The sequence below is a fragment of the Bubalus kerabau genome, chromosome 1, assembly GCF_029407905.1.
Source record: "Bubalus kerabau isolate K-KA32 ecotype Philippines breed swamp buffalo chromosome 1, PCC_UOA_SB_1v2, whole genome shotgun sequence".
NCBI lineage: Eukaryota > Metazoa > Chordata > Mammalia > Artiodactyla > Bovidae > Bubalus > Bubalus kerabau.
The window spans coordinates 51,555,501-51,573,351 of record NC_073624.1 but is presented as its reverse complement, the minus strand read 5'-3'; the positions used below and the strand labels follow the sequence as shown (position 1 = coordinate 51,573,351).

Sequence of the window (17,851 nt, the reverse complement as noted above, 5' to 3'; positions counted from 1 at the left end):
TGTTAACTTGGAAAATCAGCAAGTGATTTCAGTATGGTTAGAATAAAGGTGTGTGTGTATGTGTATGTGTGTCTTTGTATCTGTATGTTCATGTGTGTGCAGATATCTGTGTGGGTGTGTGAGTGCATCATGTGTCTATGTGACTGAATATGTTTTCAGGAGGCTAGGGTGATGACAGAGAGCCTAGAGAACAAAGCAGTTTTCAGATCATTGAAGACTGTGTATCCTTGTAGTCAATGGTATGTGAAAAAATACATATAGAGAAAGTTTTATTATGAGGAATTGGTTCATGTAATAGTGCAGAATGAGAAGTCTCATGATCTGACGTTTGCAAGCTTGGAGGCCCAGGGAAGCTGCTGGTATACTTCAGTCCAAGTCCAAAGACCCGAGAACCAGGGGAGCAGGTAATGTAAATCCCAGCCTAAGGGCTGAAGGAGATGAGATGTCCCAGCTCAGGGAGGTGGAGGTTGGGGAGTAATGAATTCTTCCTTTCTCTACCTTTTGTTTTACTCAGTCCCTTTGCAGACTGGATGATGCTCAGCCACAATGGTTGAAGGACAGGGAAGCCTACCGTGCTGCAGTCCTTGGGATCGCAAAGAGTTGGACACGACTGAGTGACTGAACAACAACCACCCCAGTGGAGAGAGTAGTTTACTGAGTCCATCAATTCAAATGCTAATTCCACCTGGAAACATTCTCAAAGAAATACCCAGAACAGTGTTTAATCTGGGTACCTGTGGCGCACTCAAGCTGACACATAAAATTAACTATCACAATCTCTTTTAAAAGGTTTGGAATATTATGGAAAAAGTCTGAGAACAGAATGAGATCCCTGAAGGCCAGCTAGCCAATATAAATTTTATTTATCTGCAAGGCAAATGAGAGCCTTTGAATTTACTACAAGACAGGAAGATGAGATGAGATAAGATGAGATCTTATCTTATAAGATAAGATGAGAACTGGGATTTTGGAAGATTCTTGGACTTGATGGTTTGGTGAAGAAGAGGCAGGAGAGAAGGAGACCAGTTGGTAGAATATTGTAATAGTCAACAGAAAGAGATGATGGGCATAGATATTAGAACGGTAGCTACAGGGTAATGGTCATTTATTAGGGTGAAGGGTTATTTATTAGGGTGAAGGGATGAGTAATGGTAGATTTGGGCTGACAGAGATGAGAGACATCAGACAATCGACTGGGTTATCTGGGAAAATCCATAATTGAACCAGCAGTTCAAAAGCATGTCCTTCCTTCACCAATGTACAACAAATATTGCCTCCTCTGTGTCAAGCCTGTGCCTGGGGAATCTGTAGTTCAGTGTGGAATCTAACCAGTAACCAGACTGCAGCAACCTAGTGTTACAAGGGCCCAGAAATCAACAGCCTCAGAAGTGGCAGAGGCGTTGAAACACCCAAGACAGTACCGAGTGTTAAAAAGACACCAGGCCCCAAATGGAATCCCAGATGGCACTAGTGGTAAAAAACAAACAAACAAAACCCCACCTTCCAATGCATGTAGACATAAGAGACACAGGTTCAATTCCTGGGTTGGGAAGATCCCCTGGAGGAGGGCACAGCAACCCACTCTAGTATTCTTGCCTAGAGTATCTCATGGACAAAGGGCCTGGTGGGCTACTGTCCATAGGGTGCAAAGAGTCAGACACAACTGAAGCCACTTAGCGGCATGCTAAGCTCCACCTGGCTCTTCCAGAAATGGAATCTTAAACTAGTCAATCAGAAATCACTTGAGCAGCAATAGTTAAGTAATCTACCTTCTAGACCCCCTGCCATCCCCGAGAGGAAAGCAACCTAGCAATAACCAACCTTCTCTTTTGCCTGGTGTAACTTCCTTGTTCCCTCTCCATTCTGTCTATGTAAGTCTCTCATTTCCTACAGCTCTTCCAAGCTCCTTTCCATCTGCTACATGCAGAACTGCCAGATTTGCAAATGGTTGAATAAAGCCAATAAGAGCTTTAAAATTTACTTAGTTGAATTTTGTTTTGTAACATGAAGGATCTGGGCTACCTTCCCTAGAAGGGCATTTTTAAGCTAGAAACTCAGAGGAAGCCAAAGCAGGAGAGTCCCCTACCCTCTGGCAGAGACAGTGGGACTGGTGATCCCCAGGTGAATAAGGTTTGGTTTCTGCCCTGGTGGATGGGGACAATTAACAGGACAATACTATTGGACATAAATGCAATTAAGACATGCATATAGATCACTCTTTAGTTAAAAAAACAAAAAAACAAACAAACAAACAAAAACAAAAAACAACTCTTGAGCTGTCTGGAACTATACCCACCAGAATGTCAAAGTGAGACTTCCCAGGTGGCTCAGTGGTAAAGAATTTGCCTGCCAACCAGGAGATGCAGGTTTTGTCCTTGGGTTAGGAAGATCCTCTGGAGAAGGGAATGGCAACCCACTCCGGTATTCTTGCCTGGAAAATCCGGTGAACAGAGGAGCCTGGGGGACTACAGTTCATGGGGTCGAAAAGAGTGCGACAGGGCTTAGCGACTAAACCACAGCAAGCCCTCCATCCAGTCCACCCCCAGGCACTTGAAGGACGGACTCAGGGTCCTCCTGGGTACTAAAGGAATGTAGTTCACGAGGTGAACTGGTGGCTGTCGGCTAATGTCCAGAGACAGCCTTCCAGCCTTGTCCATTCCTTATCCCTCTGCTTGTCTGGTTTCTTATCTCCACTCTGGCAAACTGGGTCTGAAAGAGGGCAGCATTAATTGTTTTGGGGACCCGAAGGTGGGGGAGGCAGGAGAGGAAGAAAAAACATACTTTGTGTACTAGAGAAAGAAAAAGGAAAGTGAAATCCGAAACCCAAGCGCATAAAGCGACCCCAAGCAGACACATTGTGAACCGCTGGGGGGAGCACAACTCGGTGGGTGGGTGGGTCACCTGTCCAACCTACCCAACCTACCCTTCTCCAGGTCTGGTATCAAAGCCGAAGCCTGAAGGGCAGGGACAGCAGGGATAATCATCCTGCTTTTCTAATAATCATCCGCGTTTCTAAGCTCCCACTGCCCCCTACACACACCCACCTCTAGTTCTCAGGCCCCCAGCTCACCACTTCCTGCAGCTTCGGTCCCAGGTCGGGGGCGTGCTTGAGGGGCGGGGCTGCGTGGAGGGGAGGAATATATATATATATATATATATATATATATATATATATTTTTTAAAGATAATTAGCATCCTCCAATCCCATTGGCTCTCCGCCGGCCCTGCTTTACATACGCCCGCCCTGCTGGCTGCTCACGGCTTGCGGGGTTCGGTAGGGTTTGCAGCCGCCGCGGTCGCTGCTGCTCTTCCGTGCCAGGAGGGCGAACACGGAGTGAACCCCGGCCCGGGAACCGGGAACCGGGGAGCCGAGAGCCAAGAGCCAGCTGCCGGCGGAGCTGCTGCCGCGGCGGCATCTGAGTAAATTTCCGTCCTACGAACACCGAGGCCGGCGTCCAGCGGCTTCTGCGCCCAGCCCGGCCCAGTAGGGAGCGGATCAGACACTTTTATTTTATTTTGGAAGAAAGGGGCGAGTCCGGCGTGAGCCTCTCCTCCGGCCTGGCTCGCTCCTTAGCGCGCCCCAGATCCGGCCTGGGCTCTGGAAGATGACTCCCTGGTGTGCCCTGTGGATTCCAGCGGCGACGGCTCGGGGAGGCATCCGAAAGTAGTCACACTTGGTAGCAGCGGCTGGTGGAAAAGTGAGCCGAGGCGGCGCTGACTCGGCTCTTCCCGCGCCCCGGCGCCCGCTGCTCCTCGCTGCTCCTTCCCCTCGGCTTCCCGGCGGCATGAAGTGGCGCAGCGATGGCCAGGAGAGGTAAGAAGCCGGTGGTGCGGACGCTGGAGGATCTAACGCTGGACTCGGGTTATGGTGGCGCGGCGGACTCAGTGCGCTCCTCCAACTTGTCCCTGTGCTGTTCCGACTCGCACCCGGCGTCCCCGTATGGCGGGAGCTGCTGGCCGCCTCTAACTGACTCCATGCACAGCCGGCACAACAGCTTTGACACTGTCAACACTGCCCTGGTGGAAGACTCCGAGGGGCTGGATTGTGCCGGCCAGCACTGCTCGCGGCTGCTGCCGGACCTCGACGAGGTCCCCTGGACCCTCCAGGAGCTGGAGGCGTTGCTCCTGCGCTCACGGGATCCCCGGGCAGGCCCGGTGGCCCCCGGCGGCCTGCCTAAAGACGCACTGGCCAAGCTGTCGACGCTGGTGAGCCGGGCGCTGGTACGCATCGCCAAGGAGGCACAGCGCCTGAGCCTGCGCTTCGCTAAGTGCACCAAGTATGAGATCCAGAGCGCCATGGAGATCGTGCTGTCCTGGGGCCTGGCGGCGCACTGCACGGCGGCCGCGCTGGCCGCGCTGTCCCTCTACAACATGAGCAGTGCCGGTGGCGACCGCCTGGGCCGCGGCAAATCGGCGCGCTGCGGCCTCACCTTCTCTGTGGGCCGCGTGTACCGCTGGATGGTGGACAGCCGCGTGGCGCTGCGCATCCACGAGCACGCAGCCATCTACCTGACGGCCTGCATGGAGAGCCTATTCCGGGACATCTACGCGCGGGTCGTGGCCTCCGGGCTGCCCAGGAGCTGCAGCGGCCCGGGCCCGGGCTCCAGCTCCGGCCCAGGCCAAGGCTCGGGCCCCGGAACAGCCCCCGTGGCGGATAAGGAGCGGGAGGTCCCCGGAGGGGGAGCGGCGAGCGGCGGCGCCTGCAGCGCAGCCAGCAGCGCCAGCGGAGGCAGCAGCTGTTGCGCCCCGCCGACCGTCGCTGCTGCTGCTGCTGCCGCCGCCGCAGCCCCACCGGCAGCCGCCGCCAACCACCACCACCACCACCACCACGCGCTCCACGAGGCGCCCAAGTTCACCGTGGAGACGCTGGAGTACACGGTCAACAACGACTCCGAGATCTGGGGGCTGCTGCAGCCCTACCAGCACCTCATCTGCGGGAAGAACGCCAGCGGTAAGTGGTCGCGCGGGTGCCGCCCCCTCCCATCCAACGCGTCCAACTCTCTCGTAAGTTGGCCCTTCGGTCCCCTCCCGCGTCCTTTCGGCCGCCTGCTGCTCTTAAACCTCTGAGGGGACCGCCGATCTGAAGACGGCCAGAAACCCCACCTAGTGCCTCCTGCTTTCGGGATGCGCTGCGCGTACTTTACGCGGTTGGTAGCGTCCCAAGCTAGAGAGCTTGCGGTTCCGCCCGCGATTCCGGGTGGAGCCGCGGCTGCCTCCTGCAGGCAGAACACAGCGCCACTTTGTGGGGCGATCATTTGCGCCTAGTATACATTTCTGCCAGAGCCCTGTGGGGTTTTTGTTTTTTGTTTTTGACTTTAAAGATGACAAATACGCGGGCGAAGGAGTTTGGCTCCCTGGAACTCGGGAGGAGACGCTTTTCTCCCTCAGCCGCCCGATTCGGCTTGCTTCCCGGCGCCCTCGGGACGCCGTCGGTGAGCTGGTGAAGGAGACGCCCCATGGCTGTAAAGGCAGACTGAGGGCTCACTCGGCCTAGAAACAGTCGGGAAAAGGTGTACGTGGTGAGAGGGTGGAACGGGCAATTTTTCTGGGGCAGTTTTTGAGGCCAGAGCTCACAGCTGGTGGGCGCTGAGCAATGGACAACCCCCCTGATGGAGACCTCCCAGCTCTTGCCGCTGTTTGGCTGTCTGGGAGCTGCGGCTGTCACCACTTGGCTTAAGGGATCCCGTCAGGATGGGAGTGGGGCGGAGTTCCGGGGAGACTGCCGGTTTAAGAGGTGGTTTCCAGCAGGTTCTGTCATTCCTCTCCGCATCCCCTATTTTGAAGGCCGGAGCTGGGTGGGTTTGAACCTGCAGTTCTGGTGGCGGAGGGGGTGGACCCGGGGCGTTTGTTTTCGAGAGCTCGAGCTGGCGGTCCTGCCTGTCTGCGAAAGCCGGAGCTAGACACTTCAAAGCTTCAATTTTCCACAGGAAATGGTAGAAGTGTAACTGGAGACTCCAAAAGCGAAATAAAACTTTGTTACATATTCGGCGGTTTGGCTGGAGGCCGCTTGGTTGGAGCTGAAATGCAGTCTTTCTGGGCAGATTTCATTCATGTTGCTGCCTGTCGTTTTCCCCGGGCCTAAGCAGAGATGCAGCGGGCGCGGCCCGGCCTCTGGGGGTGCCAAGTGTGTGCATGGGAGTGTGTGCGTATTTGTGAGAGTCTGTGTGCGCGCGTCCGCGCGTGTTTCTGTGGGTGTGCTCAGAAGCAAGCAGCTCCAGCAGAAGCCCTTTGGAAACAGAATCTCCAGTTGTCAGTCCCCTCACCTGGCTTTGGTCATCGTTGGGGGAGGGGAAGGAAGAAGCAAAAAGTGTGTGAGTGCGCGCGCGCGCGCGCGCTCGTGGGTGGTGGGGCCAGGTTGGCAATTCCCCCCCGATGCTCATCAAGACTCCTCCCGCATCTTCGCCAAAGCCCTCCCCTCTCTGCTGCCTGTTGGAGAGCGAAACCTCTAAAGGGAGGGTACCTGTAAGGCTTCCCATGCAGGTCCACCCGTACCTGTGAAATCCTGATGAGATGGAAACACCTGGGAGAAGATATTGGTCTTTGTGTGCGTTTCTTCTGGCGGAGAATAAGGATTCACCTGTAAAACCCAGGAGCTTTGGACTGGATAATTTCTGTTTGAAACCCTGCCCCCACAAAAAGTACAGAGAGACTTAATTTTCCTCCCACCGGCGTGAGCCCACCGCCCCTGTTCTTACCTCCCCGCCCCCCAACCCTTATCTGCTGTTCCGACTGGAATCTTCTCCCACTCCTGTTTCCTTTGGGAAGAAAAGGATTCCCCTTTCGACTCCAGTGTGGCTTCCCTGGTGGTTCAGACATAAAGAATCTGCCTGCAGCGCAGGAGACCCGGGTTGGATCCCTAGGTAGGGAAGATCCGCTGGAGAAGGGAATGGCTACCCATTCCAATATTCTTGCCTGGAGAATTCCATGGTCAGAGGAGCCTGCCGGGCTTCAGTGGACTACAGTCCATGGATCACAAAGAGTGGGACAGGACTGAGCCATTTGCACTTTCACTTCACTTGGGAATCTGGGTGCCCTGCTTCACCTCTGAGTTGGCCATTCTCTTGAAGTTGTGACTGTGGGTCATAACTCACTTTGCTTCTCTGGGCCTCAGTCTCCTCTTCTATATAACGAAGGCCTAGATCTGTAATACACTCCCAAGTCCTCTTGTGGCTCTGTCTGTCTGTGTTAGCAGCCTCTATATTTTTTCAAGTTGGTTTAACTTTTATGATCTTTAGCATCTTTTAAAGACAGTTTTTGTGTTTATCCTTTTTGGAGCAAGTATAATTTGAGGAAGGAGGAGACCACAGAGCTGGTTTGGGGCAGGGTGAGTGTGTGGTGGTTGGGGTTTGCTGCCATTGCAGCATTTCCACACCACAGAGCTTAACTCGTAGGTCTCAGGGCCCCTTCCACCATCTTGTAGTATGAGATATACTGTAATTTCATTGTGATCGCTCCATCTCTTTTCCTTGGGCTTGTTAAAAATGGAAGGAAGCAGTAAGAAATGAGCAATTAATTTTTTAGGTATCTGAAACATACATTAAACATCAAATCTGTTTCTTTAACTATTTTGCATGACATTCTTTCTGATCTGCAAGTGTTATTAAGGAACCCATGCCGTACATAATCTTTCTCCCCCTTTAACTCAGTAGCATCATTTATTCATTCTTGAATTCATTTGTTTGTCAATATTTATTGAGCAGTTACTAAATCTAGGCACTGAGCAAGTAGCGGTACAAGCTAATAACAGCTAGCGTGCATTCAATACCAGTCTGTATATTGACCCATTTAACCCTCAGCATTCGCTTGGAAAGGTACTGCTATTATCCCCATTATACAGAGGAGGAAATTGAGGCACAGGAAACAAATGTCTTGCTCTTTAGTAACAGATGAGTTCCCTGCCTTCAGGCCATCCTTGCTGCCCTTAATTAACTACGCAGTTGAACTGAGGCCCTTCTTAGCCTGACAATCTTTCTATCTTAATTTATACACCTTTTGTTCCTATCAAACTGTACAGGGCAGAACTGGATTTAAGCTCCTGGTACACAGCTTCTTAGATGCCTGTTGAGTTGAGCAAGCTATTGTATAATATTGTACAGTGATATCCAGAAACTAACTGTGGAATTCTGAATTCCTTGAATCATCTTTTCAAGTCTTTCTACCTTGGTTGCCCCTTCTTACTGCCATCTCTGTACCTGTCCCCCTTTCTAATTTTCTGCACCTATGACCCGAAGAATCAGGAAATGGATCACATGGGACTTGACTCAGAAAATAAAAGATAATTGGCCGTCAGTGAGGGCTTGCTGGCTCTCAAGAATCACACGTGTGAGCTTAGGGTGTGAACTCTGTGGTGACTGTTTTACTCTTCAAAGCTGGTTTTTTTCTTTCATTGACTCTCAGCTGTTTAGAGTATGTGGGGAAACAGATAAGACAACTCAGTGAGGATTGCATTTCAGTAAGGGGTTTAAAATTTGGCTTGACTGATTTTGCTAAAGCTCAATAAAGAACAGACAGAAGTGCTTCACCACACCATTGTCTGTGCAGTCATTTACCTTAAACCCCATCAGAGCTGGCCAGTTCCCACTCATCCCTGAAGACTTGGTTCAAAAACTGTCTTTCTGGAATCTCTGTGAGGCCTTCCTTGATGCAACCCTTTTTTCCTCCCCAAAACCTAGGCCTTCCACAGCCCTTTCCCCATCCTGTGGGAATCTTGGCCCTGACTTTGCTCTAAGTGACTCCCCATTGCACTGTGGCACTAACAGTTGAGACTGTATCTTTATCATCTTTGTATCTTTCTCCATATCACTCAGCACAGCACCTAACACTCAGTAAATCCTGGGTACTATTTGTTGAATGATTATAACTAGCCCATTACATCTTTGAGATATAAAATTTACCCATCAATTCAGTTCAGTTCAGTCGCTCAGTCGTGTCCGACTCTTTGTGACCCCATGAATTACAGCACGCCAGGCCTCCCTGTCCATCACCAACTCCCGGAGTTCACTCGTAAAAGCCTGTGAAATCAGGTATCCTGGATTTGAATTTCAAGGCTTACATTTTTCTAGCTGTGTGTTCTTATGTATCATACCTAATCACTCTAAGCCCAAATTCCTCAGCTGTAAAGTAGAGGTAATAATTATGAGGATTAAATGAAATTATTTGTATAAATATTACAGTCTGGTGCATGACATATTTTAGGGGCCAAAATGGTGATGGTAGTCATATAATTCAGGCAGAATGGTACCTGTTATCTTTGTCTTATCCATGTGTTCAATGTGGATGGAACCAACAGGGTGCAGAATTTTATTTGAATCTTCCTTCCTGATATTCAAAGCATCAAATAAGTCAGTGCGCCCACCTCAGAGATTAACCTCATGTGCAGCCTCATTGCGAAGGTCACAAATAGATTGCTTGATCAAAGGAAAGTAGCTCATTTTATTGACTGTATTTCTTTAAAAAAAAAAAAAAAAAAGGCATCATTAGTGAAGGGGCACCAGGGAGCTTTCTGGGTGATAGAAATGTCCTTCTGTTGATAGGGGTGTGGGTTCAGAGGTATGTGCCTTTGTCAAAATGCATTGCATTGTAAACTTAAGATATGTGTGTTTCACTGTATTGAAAATTACATTTCAGTAAAAAATAAGACATAAAAAGAGCCATAGGCATCCTTGGATGGAATTTTGTTTTAAATGCAGAAAGAATTTGAAGAGAAGATTGCAGGAGGCAGTGTGGTGTGATGAAAGGGAGAAGGGCTTTACACTTAGAAAGGTCTAACCTCAGATTTCAGCTCTGCCAATCTTTAGCAGGTGACTTAATTTTGCTGAATTTGTTTTTCTCATCTGCAGAGTGAGGATTGCAAAACCAAAAAATACATAAAAAAGGAAGAAAACCCAAACCTACCACATAGGGTGATTAAAAGAATTAGATCAGATGTGTGAAAGTAACTGCCACATACTAGGCACTCGATAATAGTGGCTTCCTTAAAAAACAGATTATTCAGACTGGTTAATAATAATAATAAGGGGATTTTGAATAGTCTCATTCACTTCTGGGATCCCCAATCACTTTATAAACACTAATTAACATGAGCCCTCACCTCACCAACCCTGGTTTGGTGGGTAAGTTGGTGTTCAGGTCTTTTGCTTTTCTGTTGCTCCATAGATCAAATGCTTACTCAGCTGTTTTCCTGGCCCACCCATCATCCCCCAAATCCACCCCCTCTACCCATCTTCCCTCAGATCCCCCGAGCTGATTGAGTTATTCCATAGTACAGGGTTGCTGTGCTGGATGAAACCATAAGAAACCCAGCTTTTTGTGAAGAACTGCAAAAGCAATTTCAGCAGCCAGCCATGTCAGTGTCTATGCTCACAGAGCACGTTTTTAATTAACTAACTCAATGTAAATTAAAACTTGAAATTTGGGTCAGTGGAGGGTTGCTTGGTTTTCTATTCAGATTCACCAGTTCAGTGCTGGAGTATTTGTAAGTAGAGTGTTTCCTGAAACACACCATAAAAATAACAACAAAATAAAACAATAGGGGACCAACCTGGAGATCTGGGTTAAGGGGTGGGGTGGCTAATGGCCTTTGAATAGTTAAGAAAGGCCTCTAATTCTGGATCTGTTGTTATTTGTGACCTTGAGCCAGACACCAAACTTACCTATAAAATGGATCTGGCTATCATTTACTGAGAAGTAAATATAAAATAGTAATTGACTTGGGAGTCAGACACACCCGTAAGTTTCCCTATTTGTAAAATAGGTTTTATAATAGTAATAGCTACACTTGTGCAGTGTTTATTATATGCCAAGCACCGTTCGAAGAGTGCTATATATTATAATTGTTATAGTTACATTAGCTGTTATAAAAAACAACCTCCAAATCTTAGCTTAACACAATAGAAGGTCATTTCTTTCTTTTTTTTAAAAATTTATTTATTTTAATTGAAGGCTAATTACAATATTGTAGTGATTTTTGCCATACATTGACATGAATCAGCCATGGGTGTACATGTGTTCCCCATCCTGAACCCCCCTCCCAACTCCCTCTCCATCCTATCCCTCTGGGTCATCCCAGTGCACCAGCCCTGAGCACCATCTCATGCATCGAACCTGGACTGGTGATCTGTTTCACATATGATAATATACATGTTTCAATGCTATTCTCTCAGATCATCCCACCCTTGCCTTCTCCCACAGAGTCTGAAAGACTGTTCTATACATCTGTGTCTCTTTTGCTGTCTCGCATATAGGGTTGTCGTTACCATCTTTCTAAATTCCATATATATGCGTTAGTATACTGTATTGGTGTTTTTCTTTCTGACTTATTTCACTCTGTATACCAGGCTCCAGTTTCATCATCTCATTAGAACTGATTCAAATGTATTCTTTTTAATGGCTGACTAGTCATTTCTTATTCACTAACGACTGATTGGGAGAGGAGTGTGGTGGGAGTGAACTGGAGTATCATTTGAATACCAAGACTGATGGAGAGAGTGCTTTCTTTACCTTCAACCTGTGGCCTTTAGGGCCTTATTTGGACATTTATCCAGCCCGTAGGTAGAGGAAGGAGAGCGTGGGGCATCTTAAGAACGGTGTTATGGGCTAAGCCTGAAAGGAGCCTTCATCATCATGTTTGTATATCACTGGCCAGGTATGTCACGGGCCCTCTGGCCACCAAATATCTCTGCTTCCTTCTTTTCAGACACAAAACATGGTTCCCTTCCTCTAAGGGAAGATCCTCATGTTCTATCCAGTCACTACTTTCAACTTGAAGTTCTGGATCTTTGGGCGAATTCCTGTCCTATCCATGGAGTTGAATGTGGCTCCTCATGGTTCAGGGACCCAGAATCCAAAAGAAACTCATTATCTTCCCCTCTGTGCCTGTATCGGACGATAACCCATTAGGAAAAGGCAGCAGTGGGAGATACACAGAAGTCACTGGCCCCTAGTAGTTATGAAATCTGCCAAGCAGACCATGGGTGAGGTTTCCTTGCTTAAGCCTCACTTCTGCTCTCTGAGAGCAATTTCCCAGTTAATTGTTCTTCAAACTTGTGGCTCTGTAGGAGGAATATCGTTCCTGATGCTTCTTGGCCACCCTTGAAATGGGTCTTAGGGAATATGACCTCTTTGAGGCTCTAAATCTAGTAATCTAGTTTTTGCCTTGAACTTTAAGGGGCCCAAGGATTGTTTTGGGCTTCCCAGGTGGCATTAGTGGTAAAGAACCCATCTGTCAATGCAGGAGACATAAGAGATGCAAATTTGATCCCTGGGTGGGGAAGATCCCCTGGAGGAGGGCATGGCAACCTGCTCCAGGTTTCTTGCCTAGAGAATCCCGTGGACAGAGGAGCCTGGTGGGCTACATAGAGTCCATGGGATTGCAAAGAATCAGACATGACTGAAGCAACTTTGCATAACACAAGGATTGTTTTAATGCTTTAACAGTAAAAGATTTTTAAAATCCAGGTTCATAGATTTTGCCAATGCAATTCCCTCAACAGCTCAGTAGGATTTTCATCTATGACATCTTGCTTACCAGCAGCTAGTTTTTTCCTAGACCTAATTCTCCAGCTTGGATTATTTCTTCCTTCATCTCAAACCTCTATTTCTCTCTCAAATTAATGAGGCCATCAGGCTTAAGTGGGAACCTTATACACTCTATCTGACATTTATTTCACCAGGTTCAGTTCAGTTCAGTCGCTCAGTCATGTCAGACTTTTTGTGACCCCATGGACTGCACAATGCCAGGCCTCCCAGTCCATCACCAACTACCAGAGTTTACTCAAACTCACGTCCATCGAGTCGGTGATGCCATCCAACCATCTTATCCTCTGTCGTCCCCTTCTCCTCCCACCTTCAACCTTTCCCAGAATCATGGTCTTTTCAAATGAGTCTGTTCTTCACGTCAGGTGGCCAAAGTATTGGAGTTTCAGCTTCAGCATCAGTCCTTCCAATGAATATTCAGGACTGATTTCCTTTAGGATGGACTGGTTGGATCTCCTTGCAGTCCAAGAGACTCTCAAGAGTCTTCTCCAACACCACAGTTCAAAAGCATCAATTCTTCGGCACTCAGCTTTCTTTATAGTCCAACTCTCATATCCATACATGACTACTGGAAAAACCATAGCTTTGACTAGATGGACCTTTGTTGGCAAGTTAATGTCTCTCCTTTTTAATATGCTGTCTAGGTTGGTCATAACTTTTCTTCCAAGGAGCAAGCGTCTTTTTATTTCATGGCTGCAGGCACCATCTGCAGTGATTTTGGAGCCCCCCAAAAATAAAGTCTGCCAGTGTTTCCACCGTTTCTCCATCTATTTGCCATGAAATGATGGGTCTGGATGCCATGATCTTAGTTTTTTGAATGTTGAGCTTTAAGACAACTTTTTCACTCCCTTCTTTCACTTTCATCAAGAGGCTCATCAGTTCTTCTTCACTTTCTGCCATAAGGGTGGTGTCATCTGCATATCTGAGGTTATTGATATTTCTCCCAGCAATCTTGAGTCCAGCTAGTGCTTCATCCAGCCCAGCATTTGTCATGATGTACTCTGCATATAAGGTAAATAAGCAGGGTGATAATATACAACCTTGACGTACTCCTTTCCCGATTTGGAGCCAGTCTGTTGTTCCATGTACAGTTCTAACTGATGCTTCACTTATATGTCTGCTCAATCTTTGTTCTTATTGTTCAGTATCTAGGAATAGCTGTCTTCTGCACTACTCCTTCCCAATTTTACGTGCAAACTGACTAGTTCATGCCTGCGATCTTCTCTTCCCCTAATATCTTGCTAAACTTAGCCCAGAACAAGCAGCAAACTCTCTTACCATTATTTTTCAATCTTTTTTCCCTAGAGCTTACAGGCTCAGTAGGAGTAAGTTCTGCCTTCTAAATTATCATAGCGACAGTTTAACCAAACATTTCACTGCTGCAAAACATGAGGCTCCAGTTTTCGAGCCTTGATCATCTTAACCCACCATCTGACTTCTAAGCTAATGCCACATATATAAGTACCCTACTTCCAGTGTCAATTTCAGTTTCTTTATTAGTTAGGGTAATGCAAGCTGTTGCATCAGATAAATTCTAACATTTCAGCCACTGAACACAATCAAACTTGTTTTCTCATTCATGTTGAGTCCAGTTGAAGCTAGTGGAAGGAGATGCTCTGTTTCATGGAATCTGATAGAGGGTCTGCCATCTAGAATATGCGACTCTCAGGAAATTCCTTGATTGGGGGCAACAGTGAGGATGATGGGGAGGTTTTTATAGGACAGTCTTGGATGTGGGTATGTTAATTCCTTACACATTCCAAACACCAGAGTTTAGTCACATGGCCTCAACAAGATATCAGGGACTGGAAATTGTGGTTTCCATCAGGGCAGCCACTCCTAGCCACAACTCTACACTGTTAAAGGGGCATTAATTTTGGGTCGGGCACTAAACATCTCTGCCATCAGGTATTAACTGTTTTAATCCTAGCCACAACTTTATGAAATATGTGCTATTATTATTATCCCCATTTTACAGATTAGGAAATTGAGGAACAGGAAATTTAAAGAATTTACCTAAGCTGACACAACTAGTAAGCATTTGTGTCAGATTTGAATGTGGGCAATATGGCTCTGGACTGCCTTATGAAATGTTTATGATGATCAAAGTAATATTAAAATGATAATGTGATGAGTGCAAAGTGTTTTCCCCAGTGTCTCATACATGGTACATATTTAACAACTGTTCTTCTTTATCGATTATTTTTGTTATCGTCATCATGTTCTGGAAGTGGGATGCTATGTGGATGAACAGTGAATTGGTGTGAAGCTCTCAGGCACAGGTAATATATGAACCCTAAAGAGTGGGTGCTCCAGGAAAATTGGGCTGAATGCCTGTCTTCTCCGCTCTGCCACCCCTTCCTTTCATCCACGGGGGGAACTAACAGTTGCTGAGCTGAGTACTGTGCGAGGCCTTTCACACACATGAACTCATTTCATCTCCATACTGTTCTTGTGAAGTAGGTGTTTCTTATCCCCATTTTATTGGGGAGGAAACTGAAACTCAGATGGGTTCAATGACTGGTCCGAGATGCCATTGCTACTGAGGGGTAGAGTTAGAATTGGGGCTTCAGAGCCTGTTCTCTGAGCAGCTGAGGCCCAGTGGTGAAATCCAGTTCAAAGGAGCCTCTGAGAGGATCCCAGAGCAGGATTCCAGTGCAGCTGGAGGGGTGTGTGTGGAGCGGAGGCGGGGCTTGCCCTGGTGGTCATGGTTGATGATCGTCCTCTCTATAATATGTGGTCACAGGTCTTTTTTTAGCCCCCACTGTCTTCCTTTTCCTTGGCTGCCCTGTGAGTCACTGTTCATGACGATGCTATGCAGCCTCCTCAGCTGAGGCCCTGGAGCAGTGGGTGGCTTTGTGGCCTCCAGGGGACAGCCCTGTCCATACCCTGTTTAGCTGGGTAGGCTCAGTGCTGGAAGGAGCTTCAGTCTGCTTATTAGAACTGAAGGCAGAAACCTGAAACTTGGTGGGAAATCTGTCCTCCCTGAGAATCATAGGCTGGGTTTTCCTAGAAAAGGACTGTTTCTGGGATCCTCTGGAATTAGGTGGACCCACTCTCTACTTCTGCCTGCAATGCGGGAGACTCAGATTCAGTCCCAGGGTCGGGAAGATCCCCAGAGAAGGGAAAGGCTACTCACTCCAGTATTCTTACATAGAGAATTCCATGGACTGAGAAGCTTAGTGGGCTATAGTACATGCGGTTGCAAAGAGTTAGACACGACTGAGCAACTAACACACACACACACACACACACACACATACCCTACTACCTGTAAGCCAGGTAATTGTGGGCAAGCCAGTTAATCTTTCTAAGCATCAGTTTCCTCATCTGTTAAATGAGGATAATGGTAGTACTCCTCCTGTAGGGTCATTGGGAGGATGAGTTAATTTATGTAAAATCCTCAGAATAATATCGAACACACCATAACTGAATACATCAATTGTCTGTTAGCAATTATGATGATGATGAAGTGCTTAAGAAGTGCCAGCCTCCTTTTTGAAGATCTGTTCCCTGTACCCTGCTTCTTCTGTTGAGTGAAAGGTTTTAAATAATTTTCCAGTAAGCAGACTTGTATGATTTGACACCTTACTAGCTGTGTGATATTGGGCAAGTTACCTAATGCCTCTGCAACTCAGTCTTCCTTTTGTTAAATGAGAGAAACAATAAAGGCTTTTAGGGGGTGACTGGCATATAGAAATTGCTTAGTAGATGTCAGCATTGTTGGATTTTATTATGTTCATTAAAATTTTTTTCTACAGGCACTGTGTTAGATGTTAAGCAACATGGTCTCTGTCCTCATGGAGACTGCAGGACTTAGTTTTGTCATCAAACAATCCTTTTCCCTCCTCTAGTGTGAGCTGAGTCATGTCTGACTCTTTGTGACTGCATGGACTGTAGCCCGCTAGGCACCTTTATCCATGAAATTTTCCAGGGAAGAATACTGGAGTGGATTGCCATTTCCTTCTCCAGGGGATCTTCCCGACCAGAGATTGAACCTGCGTCTCCTGTGTTTCCTGCATTGGCATGCGGGTTCTTGAACAGTCACTGTTAAAGAAGCCCCAAAGCAATCATTCATACGTAAATTTACAACTGTGACAGTAGGTACAAAGGAGAGATAGAGGGGACTGCAAGAGTCTTTACTGAGGCTCTAGATGTAGTCAGGAGCGAGGAAGTGAGGCCTGAGTGAGGTTGAAGCATGGTATATTTGGTTGAAAAGGTAGCAAAGTATTCCATGTATGCAAACAGAGTGTGCCAAGGGCCTGTAGCAGAAGGGAGTATGGCGAGAGGAGAGCAGCCAGTGTGACTGGAATGGGAGAAGCAAGTGAGGGGGGCTGGTTAGAGGCTGGAGTAAGCATCTTCCAGAGTAAGGAGTCTGTGTCTTTCCAAGGACACTGGAGAGCCTTTAGAAGCTTTTAAGGAGGTAGAGAGGGTTCCCCAGGTGGCTCAGATGGTAAAGAATCCAGCTGCAATGCAGGAGATCTGGGTTCAATCCCTGGGTCAGGAAGATCCCCTGGAGATGGGAATGGCTATCCACTGTAGTATTATTGCCTGGAAAATTCCATGGACAGAGGATCCTGGTGGGCTACAGTCCATAGAGTCACAAAGATTCAGACTCGACTGAGTGGCTAACACTTTCACTTTTCAAAGAGGGATCAGATTTGTGCTTTAAAACGCAGTTTGAAGAGCAGACAGGAAGGGCAGGGTAAACATAGTAATGCCAGTGAGGTATTGTTATCACTTCCATCTTACACAGGAAGAATCTGAGGCTACCAAACACTCAGTAACTTTCTCAGAGTTGCTAAGACAAGAAATGGCAAAGCAGGGATTTGAACTTGAGCCTGAAGGACTTCACATTGCACCTGCCTCCCACCCATGCCATGCTTCATGCCAAGGGAGCTTCTGGTTCACCTCTCATATTTTACAGGTGGGAATACTGAGGCCCAGAGTGAGATACTGATACTGCCTTCCCCATGGTCACAAGGTTCCATGGCAGAGCTGGACCAGTAACCCAGCTTTCTGGATTCTTAGCTCATCTCTCCTCCACTGTGATGCATTGTCTTGTCCAAACCAGATCACTCCTGGGAGGCAGAGTGGGGTGAGAGGCTGCCTTGTCAACAGACAGCAGTTTTTGAGGTTAATTTACAGCCTGGGTGTAACATTATGGGTTTTACTTTACATGCATCTCACAGCAGAAAGAATGCTAGTCTAGAAGCTTGCAGAGGTCTCGGTTAGCTTGTGGCTGGGCCAAGGGAAGCAATGACTGTGCAGTTCAGGTGTTCAGAAGGCAAGATCAAGTGAGTGGTTCCCCAGTGGA

The 17,851-nt window shown here is 47.5% G+C and overlaps 1 protein-coding gene across 1 annotated transcript in view; it reads left to right on the top strand.

Moving 5' to 3' along the window:
* Positions 1-3,278: 3,278 nt before the first annotated feature.
* ABTB3 (ankyrin repeat and BTB domain containing 3) overlaps positions 3,279-17,851 on the top strand; it is a 327,499-nt gene continuing 312,926 nt past the window's right edge. Inside the window, exon 1 of the mRNA XM_055574802.1 lies at positions 3,279-4,951. Coding sequence (XP_055430777.1) covers positions 3,802-4,951 — 1,150 coding nt within the window. The 5' untranslated portion in view covers positions 3,279-3,801. The remainder of the gene's footprint in view (positions 4,952-17,851) is intronic.